This window comes from Zingiber officinale, chromosome 2B (assembly GCF_018446385.1).
Source record: "Zingiber officinale cultivar Zhangliang chromosome 2B, Zo_v1.1, whole genome shotgun sequence".
NCBI classification, from domain to species: domain Eukaryota; kingdom Viridiplantae; phylum Streptophyta; class Magnoliopsida; order Zingiberales; family Zingiberaceae; genus Zingiber; species Zingiber officinale.
In genome coordinates, this window is record NC_055989.1 from 153,757,675 (window position 1) to 153,781,217 (window position 23,543).

The 23,543-nt window shown below is 42.7% G+C and overlaps 1 protein-coding gene across 1 annotated transcript; it reads left to right on the forward strand.

Moving 5' to 3' along the window:
* The first annotated feature begins 10,569 nt into the window (after positions 1–10,569).
* On the forward strand, positions 10,570–12,162 carry LOC122048891. Its single transcript, XM_042610407.1, has one exon. The coding sequence runs from the start codon at positions 10,570–10,572 to the stop codon at positions 12,160–12,162; it is 1,593 nt and encodes a 530-aa protein (XP_042466341.1).
* Positions 12,163–23,543: the final 11,381 nt, after the last annotated feature.

The window sequence follows — 23,543 nt, forward strand, 5'->3', positions numbered from 1 at the left end:
CGGTAAGAGATGTTGGAACCCCAAGGTTATTTTGGTGTGATCAACAAGTTAAGTTAGGTCCTGTGTGTTTTTAACCTTGTGTCTAAGTGTTAGTTTAAGAAGTCGAGAAGGGTTGTGGTTTTATTTTGCAGGCTATTCAACCCCCCTTCTAGCCGGCCCAGCGGTTCAACAAGTGGTATCAGAGCCGAGGCGCTTCAGGAGGACTAATCGCCAATCGAAGTAAAGATAATGGCCAGAGCAAACATCTATCCACCGACGTTCGAAGGAGAGCTCACTTTTTGGAAGCGACGTATGCAGGTATTTTTTAAAACAGATTTTGATTTAATGTTAATAATGAAATATGGTTATGAACCATCGAAGAATGCGAACGGAGAAGAAATCGAAAAATACCTCTGGACCAAAAAGCAGCGTGATGATTTTACATCAAATGGTAAGACTGGATTTCACCTTTTAAGTGTACTATCGGTTGGAGTTCTCGACAAAATTGGCGACTATCAAAGTGCAAAGGAATTTTGGGAAAAGTTCTTGAAGCTCCATGAAGACCCAAAAGAAGCCGAATCCAACTCCTCGATGGACACTAAGTCATCATCAGAAGAATCTGAAACCGAGGAAATCGCCGGAACAGCTTTAATAGCCGAGTACCTACCAGAAGACGAAGTAAGCTCATCCTTAATGAACATCGAGAGCAACGATGAAGGGGGAGAGTCTTTGGAAGAAAGCAGCTCAACAGGGGGAGCATCAGCAGGCGACAAGGTAAGTCAAGTACGTTTCCTACCACCTGACCAAATGTTTAAATTTGTAAGGTTATTAAATAAAGACTATTACATGCTAGAAAAAGAAAATAAAGAATTGAAATTAATTCTAGATAAATCTTGTCTGGTAAAAGATTTTAAAAAATTAGAATTAGAAATTGAAAAACTGAAATTAGAAAATGACAGTTTGAAAGTACAAGTAAATATCTTGAAAAATCGTGCATGCTCATCTAATACTAATGTTAGAAAATTTAATAATTTAAATTGATATTTTAGATATCATAAGGGACAAATTAGGAATATTTCAAAAAAGTATGTCCCTAAGAAATTTTTAATTAATCCAGTTGGCTGGAACTTATATTGGGTTCCTAAGTCTTGCTTAAATCAAAATTTTAATCAAATTTAACGCTTTCAGTTAGAAAATTAAATACTAAGTTTCTTTATGAGACTTTGTTTAAGGAAGTAGTTGTTGCTCCAATAACCAAGAAGGTCTAGTGCCTCGCCATGACCTGGAAGCCAAAATATTGAAAAATATTTAATTACCTTTCTGATAAAGCATTAAGGTTGAAATTAATAATGCTTTGAAAAAGATTTTTAAACATGTTTTGGTATTTTTTTAAAAAAATAATTTTTATACTTAGAAAAATTATTCTTGCCTGAAATTTTTACTTAGAAAATTTTCAAAATTTTTTTTTATAAAAAGGGTCTAAGAATTTTCAAAAGTTTTTTTTTATAAAAAGGGACTAAGAAATTTGTTTAACTTAGAAATTTTTTTACTTAAGAAATTCTCAAAATTAATTTTTGCAAAAGCTTAAGTTTTATTGATTGCACAAACTTAAAAAAAATTTAACTTAGAAATATTTTCTAGAAAATCATTTTCAAAATTTTTTAAGTTTTAACCCTTAGATTTTTTCTTGGAACCCCATTTTTTATGTGATCAAAGGGGAGAAGGAAAAGTATAAGTCTAGGAGAGGTAGACCAAATTTTTTTCTATCTTTTTGTACTTAATTGTAAATTTAGTTAGTTTTATTTTATGTCTATTTTGACCCTAGCTTAACTTGGGTTGCTCACATCAAAAAGGGGGAGATTGTTGGAACCCCAAGGTTGTTTTGGTGTGATCAACAAGTTAAGTTAGGTACTGTATGTTTTTAACCTTGTGTCTAAGTGTGCAGGAGCTTAGAAGCACAGATACTCGAGCGGAAGACGCAACTAGCGAGAAGGACGGCACGCGGTGCGTCCAAGGGACAAGGCGCTGCGGAAGAGTACACAGGCGGATGAGAAGGAAGCATGTGGTGGTTTCGAGGGACGAAAGTCGGAGCGGAAGACTGCTCAAGGAGTAAGAGACGCAGCTAGCGAGAAGGTCGGCACGGGGTGCAACCGAGGGACGAAGACTGCGGATGAGTGCGCTGGCGGATGAGAAGGAAGCACGCAGCGATTTCGAGGGACGAGAAGCCGGAGTGGAAGCCTACTCGAGAAGACCGGAACTTGGGTTCGGGTGAGCCCTTTTTCGGATGACCGAGATCACCCAAGCAAGCGGAGCTGGAGTTGAAGACCCTGACCAAGGAGAACTGAACCGGAGCAGAGGGCACGGACCAAAAGTCAACTAGAGTTGACTTAGAGGTTCGAGCGCCCGGATCCATTCCGGTTCAGTTCTCTCGGTCCGGGTCTTCAACTCCAGCTCCGCTAGCTTGGGTGATCTAGGCCATCCGGAAAAGGGCTCACCCAAAACCAAGTTTCGGTTTTCTCGAGCAGGCTTCCACTCTGGCTTCTCGTCCATCGGAATCGTCGCGTGCTTCCTTCTCGTCCGCTAGCATACTCATCTGCAGTCTTGTCCCTCGGTCGCACCCCGTGCCGACCTTCTCGCTAGCTACATCTCTTGCTCCCCGAGCAATCTTCCACTCCAACTTTCATCCCTCGGAACTGTTGGTTGCTACATCTAGATACCGTTATGTTCCCTCGTATAAAAATTTTATACAAGCACAGAACTTTCCTAGCTACCATTGTGCTCTACTGAAGTTAAACTTGAATCACAAACGGAACTTAACATTATTGATTCAAGCTCAATCTTCAGGAGTTAAACTTGGATCACAAACGGAACTTAACATTATTGATCCAAATCCAACCGATGTGTTCTTCTTAAGTTAAACCTTTATTATAGAAGTTATTAAATTTCTATTTCAAGGATTGACTTCCAGGACTACATGGCGAGACACTAGGCCTTCTTGGGTATGGGATCATCCACCACCGCCTTTACAAAGCCTTTCAAAGAAATTAGAAATTTAACTTCTCACAATAAACTAGATTTAACTATAGAGACCTCAATAGAAGCACAATATCGAACACGAAATCGAAAAACAAAATCGATAACATAACGATAAATAAAAATCGATAGCCTCTTGTGTTTGGTATTTCAAGATCTAAATAAAAAGATAAACTAGTTATGATGCAGAAACTAATAACTAGTTATACCTTTTGTAGTTTATAGACCTCTTGATCTTCTGTCGTATTCCTCTTCTTATCTCGGACGCCGTGTGGGTGATGATCTATCAAGCTAGATGAGAACCACCAAGCCTCCTTCTTCTCCTTGCAAGTTTCGGCTACCACCACCAAGCTCCAAGGGATGCTAGAAACAAAACCTCCTTTCTCTCCTTCTTCCTCAAGCAAAATCCGGCCACCTACCAAGCTCCAAGAGAAGATGAGGTTCGGCCACAAGAAAAAGAAAGAAGAAGGAAGAGGGCCGGCCACACCAAGGAAAAGAGGAGAGGAATAATAGATGTATCTTAACATGGGGCAACCCCTCCCTCTCTTTTATAATCCTTGGTCATGGCAAATAAGGAAATTTAAATATAATTAAAACTTCCTTATTTTCCTTGCCAATGAATAAAAAGGAAATTTTAATTAAAATTTCCTTAATCCATCTTATGGCCGACCACCTCATAGAGCTCCAAATAAGGAAAGTTTTAAACACAAAATTAAAACTTCCTTATTTGTTTCCAGAAATTTTTAAAATAAAAATTTCTCTTTTAAATTCCCTTCATGGTTGGTTATAAAAGGAAACTTTTATAAATTAAAATCTCTCTTTTAAAACATGTGGATAGTTACAAAAAAGGAAAGTTTTCTCCAAAATTAAAATATTCCTTTTAACTACAAATAAGGAAAGATATCTAATCTTCCTCTTAATCTTTTGTAGAAAACTATCAAAGGAAAGATTTAAATTTTAAACACTCTTTTAAAACCATGGCTTCCACATTAGGAAAGATTTTTAAAAATAAAATCCTTTTATTTTAATGTGGTCGACCACCCTACTTGGGCTCCAAGCTAGGGTCGGCCACAAACTTGAACCCATCTAATTTGGTTTGGCCGACCCTAGCTTGGGCTCTAAGCTAGCTTGGCCGGCCACCTTAAGGTGGGTAAGAAGTTGGGTATTTGGTGGATATAAGACTTTATAAATAAGATGTTACGACAGGGACCTAGAGGAGGAATTGGTTTTGGTCTCCCGATGAACTTAAGCTTCCCGTGTTCGCTCCGAACACCCAACTTAAGTTCATCAATAATAATTCATACCACTAAAGAATTATTATTGAACTACCGCACCAATCTCATATTACTATATGGGCTCCTTCTTATCATAAGTGTGTTAATCTCCCTGTGTTTAAGATATCGAATGTCCATTAATTAAATGAGTTACTGACAACTCACTTAATTAATATCTAGCTCCAAGAGTAGTACCACTCAACCTTATTGTCATGTCGGACTAAGTCCACCTGCAGGGTTTACATGACAATCCTTATGAGCTCCTCTTGGGGACATTATCAACCTAGATCACTAGGACACAGTTCCCTTCTATAATCAACAACACACACTATAAATAATATTATTTCTCAACTTATCAGGCCTATTGATTTATCGAACTAAATCTCACCTATTGATAAATTAAAGAAATAAATACTAAATATATGTGCTTGTTATTATATTAGGATTAAGAGCACACATTTCCATAATAACAGAGGTCTTGTTCTTTTATGCAGTCAGTATAAAAAGAAACTGCCTCAAATGGTCCTGCTCAATATACTCAGAGTGTACTAGTATATTTTTATAGCTAAGATAAACTAATACCAAATTACACTACGACCATTCCAATGGTTTATCCCTTTCCATCTTAGTCGTGAGCTACTATTTATAATTTACAAGGAACTGATAACATGATCTTCTGTGTGTGACACCACACACCATGTTATCTACAATATAAATTAAATGAACAACTACATTTAGCATATAAATGTAGATATTTGACCAATGTGATTCTTATTTACAATAAATGTTTATAAAAAGCTAGGCTTTTAGTATATATTCTAACAATCTCCCACTTATACTAAAAGACTATGCTGCCGTACATACTGCCATACATCTGATTTCCATCCTCTCAACATTCCCATCATTAGCTTTCGCCAGAAAGGCCTTAGTGAAAGGATCTACCCGGTAATCATCTGATGCAATCTTGGCGACAACAATGTCTCGTATCATGTGGTACTTGTGCTTAATGTGTTTACTTGCCTTATGGGCTTGTGGTTCCTTCGAGTTTGCTACTGCACCACTATTATCACAGTAAATTGTTATAATTTTGGACAAACCAGGAATCACATCTAAGTCCATCATGAAGCTTCTGAGTCATACAACTTCTATGGCTGCCACAGAGGCTGCCACATACTCAGCTTCCATGGTGAAGTCCTAAAACCATCTATGCTTATCACTCCTCCATTGTTATGACTCTTACCTCCTAAAGTAAACACAAAATCCTGAGATCGACTTACTACTGTCCCTATTAGTCCGAATCCATATAACCCACAGGGAGCAAATTATCTGTCTTGTATACTAGCATATAATCTTTAGTCTTTATAAACGTTACGACAGTCCAATGTCCTGGTCCTGAGTTACTTTGATATCTGCTTACCATACCCACGGTAAAATAGATATCCGGTCTCGTGCATAGCAATGCATACATTAGGCTTCCTACAGCCGAAGCATAAGGAACTACCTTCATTTCCTTTATCTCCTTTGATGTCTTCGGAGACATCTCTTTAGATAAAGGTACTCCATGCCGAAAAGGTAGAAAACCTTTCTTGGAGTTTTGCAAGCTAAAACGAGCAAGGATAGTATTGATGTATGAAGCTTGGGATAAGGACAATATCTTTTTCTTGTGATCCCTTATAACTTTGATCCCAAGAATATGTCCACATTCTCCCAAGTCCTTCATATCAAATTGCTTGGACAACCATACCTTTACGTCTGATAACACTTTGATATTGTTGCCAACTAACAAAATGTTATCTACGTATAGTACAAGAAATATCACCACATTTCCGTCACACTTCTTGTATGCAAAAGACTCATTCGGACATTGAATAAATCCATAAAATTGGATTACTTCACTAAACCGGATGTTCCAAGATCTCAAGATGCTGCATCTTTATCTTGGAGTGCTTCATCATATGTCCAGGGATCAGGTTCATGTTTGCCAGGGATCAAGTCCAAAGACTCTCTCAAAAACATGAATCTATTAGTTTGCCAAACAACCCTCCCACTATGACAAGGTACTGTCTGTAACTGTACATCATTTGTGACATGTGTTGCAGTTGCTTGTGGTATTTCATCTTGTATTGTTGGTACTAAAGTAGACGTGCCCTCTTTTATTTCTTCTAGAACAATTCTACTCATGGGCATAGTCCTCTTCTAAAATCGGGCATTGGTGCTAACAATGACCTTCTGATTTTTAAGACTATTGACCTCCTTTCGTTTCTTTAGGATACCCACAAACAGACAAACTTCTGTACGTGATTCCAACTTGTCAGTGTCTCCTTTTAGGACATGTGCTGGACTACCCCAAATCCGAATATGTTTCAGACTAGGCTTACACCCATTTCGCAATTCTTATGGGAGTAGAGGGTACTGACTTAGAAGGTACCATGTTCAGAATGTACATTGTCGTTTCCAGAGCATATCCCTAAAACGAATTTGGTAATTCTGAATAACTCATCATCAATCTAACTATTTCCATAAGAGTCATATTCCTTCATTCTACCACACCATTCTATTGGGGTGTACCAGGTGCAGACAGTTGGGATTGAATCCCAAATTCTGATAAGTAATTCCTAAACTCTCCTGAGAGATACTCGCCACCACGATCAGACCGTAGTGTCTTGATACTTTTATCATGACGTTTCTCCACATCAGCCTAGTACTCTTTGAACTCATCAAAGCACTCAGACTTGTGACGCATCAAGTAAATGTACCCTTATCTCGAATAGTCGTCTATAAAAGAGACAAAATATTCGAAACCACCACTCGCCTGGATAGTCATAGGACCACACAAATCAGAATGAACCAATTCTAACACATCTTTAGCTCTATACCCCTTGGTCTTAAAAGGTCTCTTGGTCATTTTACCTTCTAAGCAAGATTCGCAGGTTGGAAAGTTTTCCACCACTAATGAACCCAAGAGTCCATCAGCTATAAGCCTTTGAATTCTACTTAAGTTAATATGACCAAGCCTTAGATGCCAAAGATATGTTTGATTCATTTTCGAAGGCTCCTTTCTCTTATTAGATTTGGAAAATGAGTTACCATTTGATGCATCGTGGGAGTTATTTGATTTACAAATTGTCAATCAATGTACCTGAATAGATAACGACCCTATTTTCCTTATCAAAAGAAACAGAGTATCCATTCATAATTTTATAAACTGAAATCAAATTCTTTCTAAAACTTGGTACATAAAGATAATTTCTCAAAATCAATATTTTATTCCTATTTAAAGATAGATAAACATCTCCCACTGCAATAGTCGCCACTTTTGTAGCGTTGCCCATGTAGACGGTAATCTTCCCTTTATGTAGTTGTCGAGTTTCCTGGAACCCTTGCAATGAATTGCAGACATGATCAGTGGCTCCCGTATCTACACACCAGGTACCGGTAGATAACACCACTTAACATGTTTTTAACTACTAGAGAATAAGATATACTTATATTGTTCTCCTTTCTAAGAGGACAGTCCACCTTCCAATGTCCTAACTGTTTGCATGTGAAGCACTTGCCCTTCGGCTTCTTCACATCTGCTTCCGGTCCAGTCCCTAGAGATCGATTCACTTTCTTTGCTTGTTTCTTCTTTTTCTTGCCTTTCGGTTTAGAAGGAGAAACGTTCTCAGCAATGTGAATTTGAGAACTTTGATGAAATAGCCCTTCTGTTGCCTGGAGTTCTGTGAGAAGTTCCGCCAACGAATATGTCCTATTGTTCATATTATAGTTCAGGCGAAACTGCTCAAAAACTTTTAGGCAGCGTTTGGAGAATGATATCGACTTGGGTTTCCTCATTGATTTCTGCTCTAAGGATTTCTATCTCATTTAAATGAGCCATCATCTTGAGGATATGATCCCTCACGGGTGTCCCCTCAGTCATGATGATTGTTATCAAGTTTCTCATCACCTCCTACCTAGTAGCCTGATTCTGGTGTCCGAAGAGTTTCTTAAGATTGCGCATCATGTCATAAGCAGTAGGCATGACCAGATGCTGATGTTGCAGCACACTTGACATAGAAGCCAAAATGTAACACCGCATCATCTCATCTGCCCTGACTCATTTCTTATGAGACTCAATCTCCTCTTCACTAGAATCACTATTAGGCAAGCTTGGACAGATCTCAAAAGGTACAGACTTATAGCCTTCAGCAGTTAAGACAATGTCCAGGTTTCGTTTCCTATCATTGTAATTGGGACTAGTAAGTTTGTTCTATAATAGTAAGGGGATTGAAGGCTATCCTAAGAATCACAAAATATTTGGTCAAGACTTTAGAATTTAAAATAATATTGATTCCTCAAACAATATTATTTAAATTCACCAACACCTCAAACACCGTGAATTTTGTATGCCACGTTAGTGTAGACGTATACAAATTCAAACATTTGTAAGAGGAGGATTTTATCCATTAATTATCTTGTCATCCTAACTTTATGACAAATAAAAGTATCTCAAATACCGTGAATTTTGTATGCCACGTTAGTGTGGACGTATACAAATTCAAACATTTGTAAGAGGGGCTTTACCCATTAATTTTATTATCTTGTCAACCTAGCTTTATGACAAATTAATAGTTGGTTTTTCTTCGATCACACTGTTAACTCTCCGCAAGTGTACATAAATGTCGTAAGTAATAATAAAAGATATCGTATCCACAGGGACTGGAATAAGCACTAAAGATGTCTCAATGCGAATTAGCTAAATAACTAATCAATTGGTTTTCAAAAGCTAAGTATGACTAAGAAATGTAAACAAAGAAATGAAAGAATAAAAAACAAGAATAAGGGCAATGACAAAGGTATGTTCTAGGAGTTTTGGTTTCTTTGTAAGGTTCTTCAATGTAAACGATCTACCGAATCCTATTCCTCAATTGACCATCATTTGTAAAAGGTTGCCCCTCTTGTAATAGGCAACCGGCCTAGGACTGAAATCTATACCTAAACGTGATCAATTAGAAATGAATCTCTGTTGTCCTTACACGTGCTTGCCTGTCACGTGCGTCCCTCGGATAATCAACATAGAATTCATCATTCCTCGACCGCATCAAGATATAATATATAAACACATACAATCTATCCTACCCTCTTGAAATACCTAATATCCCCTTCGAGATTACCCCTCAAACTTCCTTACACGGGCATGTTCCTGTCACTAACGTCCCTCGGAAAATCGAATGGGAAGCAGTCCATACAAGATCCACAAGATATTCAAACATTCAATCAAGCATGGTAATTAAGCCCTAATCACAACGATCCACACAAGAAAGAATAGATACAAACAGGGCAAAATCATAGAAATAGGAAATTGGCAAATCCACAAGATTTTTACATCAAATCTCCATTGCAAATACTCCCTCCATCCGAGGACCAGGTGGGGGAAGTCCAAGGAGACCAGCTAGCAGCTCGGCGCTGTTATGTGGAAATGGTCCGCTTTGAAGCCCGAGCCGCACGGAAGACACCCCGGATCGAGGTAAACGCTATTACCGAGAAACCTCCTACTTTAGTTTATGAGGAGAAAGAGGAAGTACAGATTCATCCCTGCCGACCGGAGGCTACCACCTTTATAGCACCTGGATGGGGAACGAAGGAAGGAGCTCATCCAGTGCCTTCAACAAAACCATGATGTCTTCGCATGGTCTACACACGAACTGCCTGGTATTTCCCCAAGCATAGCTCAGCATGAGCTCTACGTTCGACCGGACGCCCGACCAATAAAGCAACGGAAAAGAGACTTCAGTGTTGAGCAGAATCAAATAATTCGAGCGGAGGTTGAGAAGCTCCTGGAGGCCGGCCACATACGCGAGTGCAATTCCCGAGCTGGCTCGCAAACGTAGTGCTTGTCTCCAAGCCAAACAACAAATGGAGAGTCTGCATCGACTTTCGGGACATGAACAAAGCATGCCCAAAAGACTTTTATCCCCTACCCAGAATCGATCAGATGATAGATTCAACCGCTGGGTGTGAGCTAATATGTATGATGGATGCGTACCAAGGATACCACCAGGCGCCGCTCGCCCGCGAGGACCAGGAAAAAGTTAGCTTCATCACGGCGGACGACACCTACTGCTACAACGTGATGTCGTTCGGCTTGAAGAATGCTGGGGCCACTTACCAACGCCTTATGAACAAAGTATTCAGGCGGCAGATCGGGCGCAACATGGAGGTATATATAGACGATATATTGATTAAATCGCTCCAGGTTGTTGATCTCTGTGCAGACATAAAGGATACTTGCCATACGCTGTGAATGTACGGAATCAAGCTCAACCCCCAGAAATGTTTGTTCGGCGCCAAGAGCGGGCATTTCTTGGGATACATTATGATCGAGCAGGGCATTGAGGCTAATCCAAGCAAGGTTAAAGAACTACAAGATATGATACCACCGAGAAACCTAAGGGAGGCGCAACGTCTTACCGGTCGGATAACAGCTTTATCAAGGTTCATTTCGAAGTCTACTAACCGGAGCCTACCGTTTTTCAAGATCCTGCGTCGAGCCACGAAGTTCCAGTGGGACGAAGAGTGCGATCGGGCATTCGAGGAGCTCAAAGCTTATCTCAACTCCTTACCAGTGCTAGCCAAGCCGATAGCCGGTGAAGCCCTTAAGATTTACCTATCCTCAACCGACCACGCGGTCGGCTCGGCCCTTGTAAGGCCGGACGACGAGGAACAACCTGTATACTTCTTGAGCCATATATTAAAAGACGTTGAATCCCGCTACTCCAGTCTCGAGAAACTCGCCTTTGCACTAATCCTTGTCGCTCGGAGGCTCCGCTCGTATTTTCTCGTGCACACCATCATAGTAATGACCAATAGCCCATTGAGCAGGGTCCTCCTCAATCCAGAAGCATCAGGGCGGCTGATCAAGTGGACCACGGAGCTCAGTGAGTTTGATATTCAGTATCAGCCTCGGACAGCCATAAAGGCACAATCTCTAGCTGACTTCATCACCGAGGTGCAATACCCCGAGCCCGAAGTCACTTGGAAGGTGTCCGTGGATGGGTCTTCCGCCCGGCAAGGGAGTGGGGTGGGAATACTACTGATCTCCCCCAAAGAAGAACGGATGCAGTTATCTGTTCGGCTGGACTACCGAGCAACCAACAATGAGGCCGAGTACGAGGCTCTCATAGCCGGGCTGCAAGCCGCTCGGCACATGGGTGCCATCAGAGTTTTGATTCATTCAGACTCACAGTCAGCCGCCCAGCAGCTCTCCGGAACGTTCGAGATCAACAACGCTCGGCTCAGGCTCTACGCTGAGGCCTTCGAAAAGTTGAAAGCCAATTTCAAGGAAGTAGTTATAAGGAAGGTACCCCGAGCGGAGAATCAAGTGGCAGACGAGCTGGCGAAACTGGCCAGCTCCATATCGCCGATCGTCATTCAGCGGCCGATTGAGCAGGCTACCCTCGTGGCCCATATCGATCGGATGGAGGGACTCACCTTTCCCAACGATTGGAGAACGATGCTAATAGAGTTTCTGCGAGCAGGAGCTACGCCTTCTGACCAGGAGGAGGCTCACCCGCTAAGAAGGCGAGCGGGCAGATTCACATTAATTGGAGATCAGTTATACAAGAAGGCTTTCTCTCGACCGCTTCTCAAGTGCGTCGGACCAGAAGACATCAACTACATACTGCAGGAGGTACACCAAGGCTCTTGCGATGAACATCCAGGTGGTCGTTCGCTGGCAAGGAAGATCTTGCTGGCTGGATACTTTTGGCCAACCCTTCAAGAGGACGCTGCTCGGACCGTGTCCACTTGCCTATCCTGCCAAAAATACCACAGTCTCTCACACCGTCCGACGGGGGAAATGAAGACATCCTCGGTATCCTGCCCGTTCGACCAGTAGGGCCTGGACATAGTGGGGCCCTTCCCCATGGTGACCAGTCAACAGAAGTTTTTACTCGTCGCCGTTGATTACTTCTCCAAGTGGGTAGAAGCCGAGCCGCTGGTCAAGATCACCGAATAGATGGTCAAGAAGTTCATCTGGCAGCACCTTATTTGTCAATTCGGCATCCCGCGTTGGCTCATCTCAGACAACGAGAGACAGTTCGTCGGCCGGCAACTCAGAGAGTGGTGCGAAGGGTACGACATCCAGCAGGCCTTCACCTCAGTGGCTTACCCCTAGAGCAATGGGCAAGCCGAAGTAGCCAATCGGGAGATCCTGTGGATCCTCCGAGTTTGACTCGACCACGTCGGGGGCAGCTGGGTGGACGCACTTCCAGGCGTATTGTGGGCAATCCGAACGATGCCGAAGGAGGGGACAGGTGTCACGCCTTTCCACTTGGTGTATGGGGGTGAGACAGTCTTTCTAGTGAAGTCGGAATAGAATCTGACCGGGTGCAGCAGTACGACGTGGACAACGTCGAGCGGAGACAACTGGAGCTTGATTTGGTGGATGAGACGCGCGCCAAGGCGGCCGCTCAGATGGCGGCCTACCAGCAAAGAATAAGGCAGAGCTACAATCGGCGGCTGATCCCTCGATCCTTTCAGGTCAGCGACCTAGTATGGAAAAAGGTCAAGCTAGTCGGCGATGTCAGCAAGATGGAGGCTCCATGGGTCGGGCCATTCAAGATCGTGGAGAAACTCTGCTCGGGAGCTTACTATTTAGAAGATGAGAATGGACGACGACTGGAACGTCCGTGGAGTGCGATCCATCTCCAGCTCTACCGAGCTGGGTGAAAGGTGCGCCGATGTATTTAGTGTCATGTATCTTTTCTTTGCCCTGTGCCTTTTGATTACAGGGATAGAATCGAAAAGCAAAGGATTGCAATATCATTGATAAACGGTCGGGCAACCTTGAAGACCGTCGAGCGGCGACGTTAAACGCCAGAGCCGAACCGGCGGCTATAAATACCCACCTTGAAGATCGTCGAGCGGCGACGTTAAACGCCAGAGCCGAACCGACAGCTATAAATACCCGGCTTGAAGACCATCGAGCGGCGACATTAAACGTCAGAGCCGAACCGGCGGCTATAAATACCCGGCTTGAATACCGTCGAGCGGCGACGTTAAACGCCAGAGGCGAGCGGTGACTATAAAGCTCTGCCTTTGCATCATTTCAATTTAATATGGGTCCTCTGGAAAAGAGGGAGGCGATCCTGAACTTGATTGTTGAGCAGCAGCTCAAAGATCAAAAGACGTGAGGATCTCACAAATTAAGTAGCAATCGAGGGAACAGGTAACTCACTCGGATATACACAACGATAGAACAAGCAAAAAAAGTGTTCATCAATCAAAATAGGCCGAACGACGAGTACATGCATTAAAATAAGCCGAGCGGCTAGTACATATTAACGACTACTCTAGATAATCAAAGATATCATCGGGGATCTTGGTAAGGAGCCCGGTATGGTCACGGACGGGAATGGTGAAATCTTCAGGAAGATGACCCTTGGTCTTCAGATAATCAACGGTGGCAGTGATGGCCGACTTGAACGCTCGGACAAGATGATCGCAAGCTTTCTCTACGAATTTCTCCGAACGGATGTAGTTCTGCTGCATGACAGCGAACCGGCCAGGCTCGGCCTCCTGATATTCTTTGAGGGCGGCTCGGGAGGCCTCAAGAGTGCCTTGAAAGGTCTTCAGGTCATCCTGGAGAGCGATCACCTCAGCCGAGCGGCCAGGCTTCTCGGCGATAAGTAGGTCAGTCAACTCTTTGACCTTCAGCTCGAGCGCTCGGGCCTCGACATTCTTTGCCTCCAGGTCGGTTACGGCCCGATTGTAATACCAAAAATTCTCAAATCAATTTTATAAATATTCTATGATTTTTTTTGAAATTTTAGAATATTTTAATGAAATTTTAGGAGTAGCAGAAGTAGTAAAAATAAATAAAAACGTAAAATAGCCTAAGCGGGAATCGAACCCGAGACCTAGCGAACCCTATGCCTTATAGGGTGACTTAGTAACCAGGAGGCCCCAGCAGGGGTGTGCTGAAAGGAAAGGAGAGCAATTATATTTAAAGTCTAGTTGGGTGGTATTATCACTTAATATAAATAGGGAAATTAAGTGGAGAGTTATTATTTTTAACGACAATTCTCCTCTCCCTCAAACCCTCACCCGCCGACCCCTCTTCCTTCCTCACCTCTCGGCGCCCAAGTCCAAAACACCTAGGGTTCCATCCCTAGGGTCGTAGGAGTACCTTGCGGTGACAACTCCGGCACGAGGACGCTCCTCTCCGCGAGAAGAACGCATAGACGTGAGAAGATCATCGAAGAGATCTCTTCTCCGGAAAACCTAGCGATTGGATTGTAAGAAAAACTAGCACAGGAAGTGAGTAACCCCTCACCTGCAGTATAAGTAGCTATTTGTATGTTTCTATGCTTTAGTTTTGTCATATGCAAATCCATCGGTACGTAGGGTGTGAATTAGTGCACACCAAGTGCTTGATGAAATGGTTAGCACAGCTAAATGCCACAGTAGGCATTTTAATAGTTTAGTTAAATGTGGTAGATGCATTTAAATAGTATACTTAGCCTTGCTTCAGCTTATATGGGACTACGGTCCAATGGGTGGGCTCCCACAGTCGCCTCTAGGTTCAGATAACCTAATTCTAAGTTCAGATAACATAGTGAAAGCAAGATAAGATAAACCAGTTTATAAACAGTATTTTACTTTATCAGAGGCACTGTACTGGACTCTCAGATGTCCTTGGGTTGGGCTCCCACAGTCGTCCCTAGGTTTAGATAACCTAGTAAACCCTACTAAATTCGGGTCTTGCAACCTCGGGTCTAGTTAGGGTTGCGCGCATAGCAAGTACAGTTGCCGGGCCCAACAGCAGCATGATTAGTATTTTTATCTACTTATGAAACTAGTTTTCAAACTTCACAACTAGATATGTGAATACAACTTAGCTTCAGTTTAGTTTTCTCATTTGTTATAACAATTAGCTTAGCTTGTGTATCGATTTAGTTAGCTTGTTGATACAATGGATAGCTTTTTATTCAGTATTTGTTAGCATGACTTACATGTTCATATGCCATGTTTTAGTGTTTTCAGCATGATTATTAGCATATTTATCAGCATAGCATCTTTTAAAAAGAAGCATGATTTCTTCGAATGCATGTTTTTGTGAGGTAGATGGTTTCTTACTAAGCTCCCAAGCATATAGTTTCATTTTCCTTATACTGCAGATAAAGGCAAGGGAAAGATGGATTAGCGGAGGCTGGAGGTCATTGCAATCAGACGTGTGTGGAAGAGGAACCTGGAATAAAGATCTTTGGAGAAACTAGCAAATTTAAGAACTTAGCATTTCCTTTATGTTATTCCTTTATGCACTTTAGTTATTTAAGTGTCTTGGATCATAAAAGTTATGCATAGATTGTTAGTTGTCATGATATTAGATAGCTAATCATGAGTAATAACATGTCTAATAGTAGTGTGGTGGTTGGAGTTGAGTCACTGAAGATTCTGTACGAAGTCGGGACTAATTTATGCAGAAATCATAAACCCAATCGATCAGCCGATCGATTGAGTAGTCCTCAATCGATCAGCCGATCGATTGGAAGAAGTCCCCGCGAACAGAGAGCTTCTGAATCGATCAGCCGATCGATTGAGCAGCCCTCAATCGATCAGCGGATCGATCGAGGAGGAACTGTTCGCATACAGAAAGCTGATGAATCGATCAGCTGATCGATCGACCATGGATCGATCAACCGATCGATCGGGGAATTTGCTCCCGCGAAGATTGACCAGGCTGGATCGATCAACCGATCGATCCAGAAATTCTTCCGTGCACAGTAGCATGCTGAATTGATCAGTGGATCGATCAGACAACTCTAATCGATCAGCTGATCGATTGGAGTGTCTGATTTCAGCTGGAAGGGTTTCATTTCAATTATTAAATAGAAAGTTTAGATTCCCTTCCTTAGTATATGTGCAACTTTAGAAGTGTACAGTCATTAGCAAAAAGTTTTAATCAGTTCAGTTTTCCGCAACTTATAGTTAGCACAGCATAATGTGACGGTCCGGCCTCGCAGCCTAGTTCAGTAGGAGGCGGGTCGTTACAGAGTGGTATCAGAGAAAAGTTCCATACTTCCTTCACACACACATCAGCATTAAACCTGCATCTTCCAAGTAAGAATACCTCTCACTTTATTATATTCTTGCTTTCATGTTTATAGATAACTGTAGTATGTTCATGTATGATAGTATCTAACATGATAGTAGTAATTATATAAACATGATTGTATTAGTTATGTATGTCTATCTCTCTAGAAATGGTACGAGGACGCCCAGCTAGAAAGACACCAGTTACTGATCCCTAGCATGAGGCAGGCAGCTCAGTGCCTCCTCCAGACCTTACAGCAGTAGTGGCTCAGTTACAGAAACAGCTAGCTGAACAGCAACAGGAGATAGCCACCCTAAGGGCTAGTCAGCAGAACACTCCCACTGTCACTCCCGAACCTAACTTAGCAACCCCAGCAGTTGTAGAGGTTGCACCAGTCCAACCTACAGCACCAGTAGCCCCAACAGCAGGGGCAAGAAGAGAAGCCTATATGATCCAGTGGTAGAAAATTAAGCCAGAGAATTTCTCAGGCACTAGTGAACCATGGGATGCTCAAGCCTGGTTCAAAACACTGGAGAGTACGATGGAGCTTCTGGACTGGCCAGAGTTTGAAAAGGTGAAATGCGCCTCATTCTGTCTGACAGGAGACACATGTATGTGGTGGGAGAGAATTAAAGCGAAGCGCCCAGTGAACCAGATGACATGGGCTGACTTCGAGAGAGAATTCTTTGAAGAGTTCTTTCACATGCGGGTCACAAACCGCCACTACGACGAGTTCACGGAATTTCGCCAGGGCAACCTTTCAGTTGAGGAAGCCATGAAGAAATTCAACAGATTGGCTCGTCTATGCCCTGAACTAGTCAGCACTGAAAGAGAACGAGTCCGGTTGATGCTCAAGATGCTAAGGCTGGAAATAGCAATGAACGTGGCCAGCGGCGTACATAGGCCGAAAACCACTGAAGAACTGGTAAGTAGTGCTCTAACCACCGAGCATTACCAGAATAGCATCAAGCAGCAAAAGCAAGTCCTCTCAGAGTCCAAAGGTCAAGGAGAGTCAGGTACTCAGAAGCACCAGGGCCACAGCTCTACTGGAAAGGGAACTCCAGTAACAAACGCAAACCAGGGAGTTACCCAAAAGGAGGACCAACTAGTAAACAACCTAGTTATCCCAAGTGTTCTACTTGTAGGAAATTCCATCCAGGAGTTTGTCGCAAGGGCACACGAGGATGCTTTAAATGTTGCCAAGAAGGGCATATGGCTAAGCAATGTCCGAACAAGACCAGTTTTCCTCCACCGCAGCCGATTCAGTACGGAGGTAACCCAGCACAATTACATCAGATGCAGGCTGCTATACATGGTCCACATATCAGTCAGGGTAGACTAGAAGCCCCCTCAGCTACGACGAACGCGAGGATCTACTCACTCACCAGAGAGGACGTAGCGAATGTCTCGACAGTTGTTACAGGTTAGATCAGTATTTTACAGCAAAGTGCAACTGTCTTATTCGATACTGGGGCAACCGATTCTTATATATCCAGGGCATTCGCCGAAAAGTTAGCAATAACTCCAGATACACTTAGTGGTCAGTTTTTGATAACATTGCCTTCAGGAGAGATCATGGCATCCACGCACTGGCTTCGAGCATTGCAGTCATTATAGCAGACAGAGAAAGTGATCCTATAGTGCTAGATATGACTGACTACGATGTCATTTTGGGAATGAACTTTCTGATCAAATACGGTGCCTCCATAGAGTGTCGTAAACAGAAAGTTGTATTCCAACCTGAAGCAGGAGTGCAGTGTGGTTACATCGAAGAACTAAAGAGAAAAGCCAAGAAGTTTCTCTCAGCTCTGAAAGCACAAAAACTACTAGATACAGGATGTACGGGATTCTTAGCACATGTAGTCAATACCAGGCAGAACAAGGACCAAGAACTAGAAGAGGTCCGAGTTGTATGTGACTACCCAGCAGTCTTCCCTGAGGAGTTACCAGGTCTAGCACCAGACAGGGAGATTGAATTTGAGATAGAGCTCATCCTCGGTACGAATCCCATCTCCAAATCACCCTATCGCATGGCTCCAGCCGAACTGAAGGAACTTCAGGAGCAACTACAGGAGCTACTCGACAAGGGCTTCATACGCTCTAGTCACTCACCATGGGGAGCACCTGTATTGTTCGTGAAGAAGAAGGACGGGAGCATGCGCTTGTGTATAGACTACCGAGCACTAAACCAGGTCACGATTAAGAATAGGTATCCTCTTCCCAGGATAGATGACCTGTTTGATCAGCTAAAGGGAGCAGCAGTGTTCTCTAAAATAGACCTCAGATCGGAATATCACCAGGTTAGAGTTAAAGAAGGTGACATACCCAAGACAGCGTTCAGGACCAGATACGGACATTATGAGTTCGTAGTCATGCCCTTTGGCGTGACAAATGCTCCAGCTACTTTCATGGACCTCATGAACAAAGTATTCAGGGAATACTTAGATAAGTTTGTTATCGTATTCATCGACGACATTCTTATCTATTCCAGAACTCAGGAAGAACACGCAGAACACCTGAAGATAGTACTGTAGACTCTCCAACAGAACCAGTTGTACGCCAAGTTCATGAAATATGAATTCTAGCTCGATCAGGTATCCTTTCTGGGTCACATCATCTCCAAGGATGGTGTCATGGTAGACCCCAGAAAAATAGAGGCTGTGAGTAACTGGAAAAGACCTAAGAACGCCCATGAAATCAGAAGCTTTCTGGGACTAGCAGGCTATTATAGAAAGTTTGTAGAGGATTTCTCCAGGATAGCCTCCCCACTGACCGCTCTCACCAGGAAGAATAGAAAATTTCAGTGGACAGCGGACTGTGAGAACAGCTTCATAGAGCTGAAAAGAAGATTGACCAGTGCTCCCATTCTGACTCTACCAGAAAACACCGATAGCTTTGATATTTACAGTGATGCCTCTAAATTGGGACTAGGAGCTGTACTGATGTAAAATGGCAAGGTGGTCGCCTATGCCTCCAGACAACTCAAGGACTATGAGAGGAATTACCCTACTCATGACCTCGAGCTTGTAGCAGTTGTGTTCGCCCTCAAAATTTAGAGACATTACTTGTATGAAGCTCAGTGTAGAGTGTATACAGATCATCAGAGTCTGAAGTACTTCTTCACTCAGAAGGATCTGAATATGCGACAGCGAAGATGGCTCGAGCTGGTCAAAGATTATGATATAGACATCCTCTACCACCCAGGAAAAGCCAATAAGGTGGCAGACGCACTTAGCAGGAAGTCTAGTGCCACCTTACTATCCCTAGCAGCCATGTCACCGCCCCTACAAAAGGAGATCACAGATTTCGGTCTCGAACTTATAGTGGGACAGCTCCCTACTATGACATTAGCGTCTACCCTGCTTGGTGATATACAGACAACCCAGGATCAGGACACTGAAATTCAGAAAATCAAGTAAGGGTTAGCAGAATCAAAAAGTGAAGAGTTCAGAGTATCAGATAGTGGGGTACTGTATTTTGGTGATAGACTATGCGTTTCGGATCAGGAGGAACTATGGAGGAAGATTCTAGATGAGGCTCACAGGACTCCTTATGCGATGCATCCTGGTTCCATCAAAATGTACCAAGACCTAAAGGGACGTTTTTGGTGGCCTGAGATGAAAAGAGACGTCGCTAGGTATGCCAGCACCTGTCTGACCTGTCAGAGGGTCAAGGCCGAACACCAGGGACCAGGAGGAGTTTTGCAGCCTATTCAGATCCCAGAATGGAAGTGGGAAGATATTTCCATGGATTTCATAGTGGGATTACCCAGAACCACGAGTGGTTTTGATGCCATCTGGGTAATAGTCGACAGATTGACTAAATCAGCTCACTTCTTAACTATCAGGATATCTTACTCCATGGAGCAGCTAGCTCAGTTGTATCTCAAGGAGATTGTCAGACTACATGGAGTCCCACGGACCATCATTTCGGACAGAGACAGTAGATTCACATCACACTTCTGGGAGTGTGTACAGTTAGCATTGGGCACTAAGTTAAAATTTAGCACAGCTTTCCATCCACAGACAGATGATCAAACAGAGCGAGTAAATCAGGTACTCGAAGATATGCTCCGAGCATGTGCCCTAGACTTCAAGGGAAGTTGGTGCAAATATCTGAGTTTAGCAAAATTTGCATACAACAATAGCTATCAGGCCACTATCGATATGACACCTTACGAGGCTCTCTATGGGCGGAGGTGTAGATCTCCAATCTGCTGGTATGAAAGTGGTGAACAGAAAGAACTAGAACTTCAGACAGATCTAGTAGTAGATACCACAGCAGCTATACAGCAGATCCGCCAGAGGATGGAGACAACTCAGAGCCGCCAGAAAAGCTATGCTGATACACAGCGTCGACCCTTAGAGTTTTCAGTTGGGGATATAGTATTCCTCCGAGTAGCTCCCATGAAGGGAGTGGTGCATTTTGGGAAGAAGGGCAAACTAAGTCCCAGATATGTGGGACCATACCTTATTACCAGAAGAGTTGGCAAGGTAGCATATGAGTTAGAGCTACCCCAGGAGATGTCAGCTATCCATAACGTATTTCATGTCTCTATGCTGAAGAAGCATATCCCAGATGCCACCCAGGTGATTGAGCCCCAGTCGGTACAAGTCCGCGAAGACCTCAGCTATGACAGTCGGCCTATTCAGATAATAGACCGAGCAGTTAAGAAATTGTGGAACAAGGAAGTACCATTAGTAAAAGTAATTTGGCAAAATCACACAACAGAAGAGGCAACTTGGGAGACAGAAGCTAGTATAAGGCAGAAGTACCCAGAGTTATTCTAAGTTCGAGGACGAACTTTTTATAAGGTATGAGGGATTGTAACGTCCGAAAATTCTCAAATCAATTTTAGAAATATTCTATGATTTTTCTGGAATTTTAGAATATATTTACGGAATTTTAGGAGCAGCAGAAGTAGCAAAAATAAATAAAAACGTAAAACAACCTAAGCGGGAATCGAACCCGAGACCTAGTGAACCCTATGACTTATAGGGTGACTTAGTAACCAGGAGGCCCCAGCAAGGGTGTGCTGAAAGTAAAGGAGAGCAATTATATTTAAAGTCTAGTTGGGTGGTATTATCACTTAATATAAATAGGGAAATTAAGTGGAGAGTTATTATTTTTAACTACAATTCTCCTCTCCCTCAAACCCTCACCCGCCGACCTCTCTTCCTTCCTCACCTCTCGGCGCCCAAGTCCAAAACACCTAGGGTTCCATCCCTAGTGTCGTAGGAGTACCTTCTGGCTACAACTCCAGCACGAGGACGCTCCTCTCCGCGAGAAAAACACATAGACGCGAGAAGATCGTCGAAGAGATCTCTTCTCCAAAAAACATAGCGATTGGATTGTAAGAAAAACTAGCACAGGAGGTGAGTAACCCCTCAACTACAGTATAAGTAGTTATTTGTATGTTTCTATGCTTTAGTTTTGTCATATGCAAATCCATCGGTACGTAGGGTGTGAATTAGTGCACACCAAGTGCTTGATGAAATGGTTAGCACAGCTAAATGCCACAGTAGGCATTTTAATAGTTTAGTTAAATGCGGTAGATGCATTTAAATAGTATACTTAGTCTTGCTTCAGCTTATATGGGACTACGGTCCAATGGGTGGGCTCCCACAGTCGCCTCTAGGTTAAGATAACCTAGTTCTAGGTTCAGATAACCTAGTGAAAGCAAGATAAGATAAACCAGTTTATAAACAGTATTTTACTTTATCAGAGGCACTGTACTGGACTCTCAGATGTCCTTGGGTTGGGCTCCCACAGTCATCCCTAGGTTTAGATAACCTAGTAAACCCTACTAAATTCGAGTCTTGCAACCCCGGGTCTAGTTAGGGTTGCACGCATAGCAAGTACAGTTGCCGGGCCCAACAGCAGCATGATTAGTATTTTTATCTACTTATGAAACTAGTTTTCAAACTTCACAACTAGATATGTGAATACAGCTTAGCTTCAGTTTAGTTTTCTCATTTGTTATAACAATTAGCTTAGCTTGTGTATCGATTTAGTTAGCTTGTTGATACAATGGATAGCTTTTTATTCAGTATTTGTTAGCATGACCTACATGTTCATATGCCATGTTTTAGTGTTTTTAGCATGATTATTAGCATATTTATCAGCATAGCATCTTTTAAAAAGAAGCATGATTTCTTCGAATGCATGTTTTTGTGAGGTAGATGGTTTCTTACTAAGCTCCCAAGCTTATAGTTTCATTTTCCTTATACTGCAGATAAAGGCAAGGGAAAGATGGATTAGCGGAGGCTGGAGGTCATTGCAATCAGACGTGTGTGGAAGAGGAACCTGGAATAAAAATCTTTGGAGAAACTAGCAAATTTAAGAACTTAGCATTTCCTTTATGTTATTCCTTTCTGCACTTTAGTTAGTTAAGTGTCTTGGATCATAAAAGTTATGCATAGATTGTTAGTTGTCATGATATTAGATAGCTAATCATGAGTAATAACATGTCTAATAGTAGTGTGGTGGTTGGAGTTGAGTCACTGAAGGTTCTGTACGAAGTCGGGACTGATTTATGCAGAAATCAGAAACCAAATCGATCAGCCGATCGATTGAGCAGTCCTCAATCGATCAGCCGATCGATTAGAAGAAGTCCCCGCGAACAGAGAGCTTCTGAATCGATCAGCCGATCGATTGAGCAGCCCTCAATCGATCAGCCGATCGATCGAGGAGGAATTGTCCGCGTACAGAAAGCTGATGAATCGATCAGCTGATCGATCGACCATGGATCGATCAGCCGATCGATCGGGGAATTTGCTCCCGCAAAGATTGACCAGGCTGGATCGATCAGCCGATCGATCCAGAAATTCTTCCGTGCACAGTTGCACGCTGAATCGATCAGTGGATTGATCAGACAACTCCAATCGATCAGCTGATCGATTGGAGTGTCTGATTTCAACTAGAAGGGTTTCATTTCAGTTTTGATTAAATAGAAAGTTTAGATTCCCTTCCTTAGTATATGTGCAACTTTAGAAGTGTACAGTCATTATCAGAAAGTTTTAATCAGTACAATTTTCCGCAACTTATAGTTAGCACAGCATAATGTGACGGTCCGGCCTCGCAGCCTAGTTCAGTAGGAGTCGGGTCGTTACACCTATTCTTCTAGGTGGTGGCCAAGTTGATCTTTTTGTCATATGTTTTAACCTGGGCCTCGAGCTGGT

Excerpts from the sequence above, each read along its gene's own strand:
- LOC122048891 (XM_042610407.1), top strand. The coding sequence starts at position 10,570 with ATGTACGGAATCAAGCTCAACCCCCAGAAATGTTTGTTCGGCGCCAAG.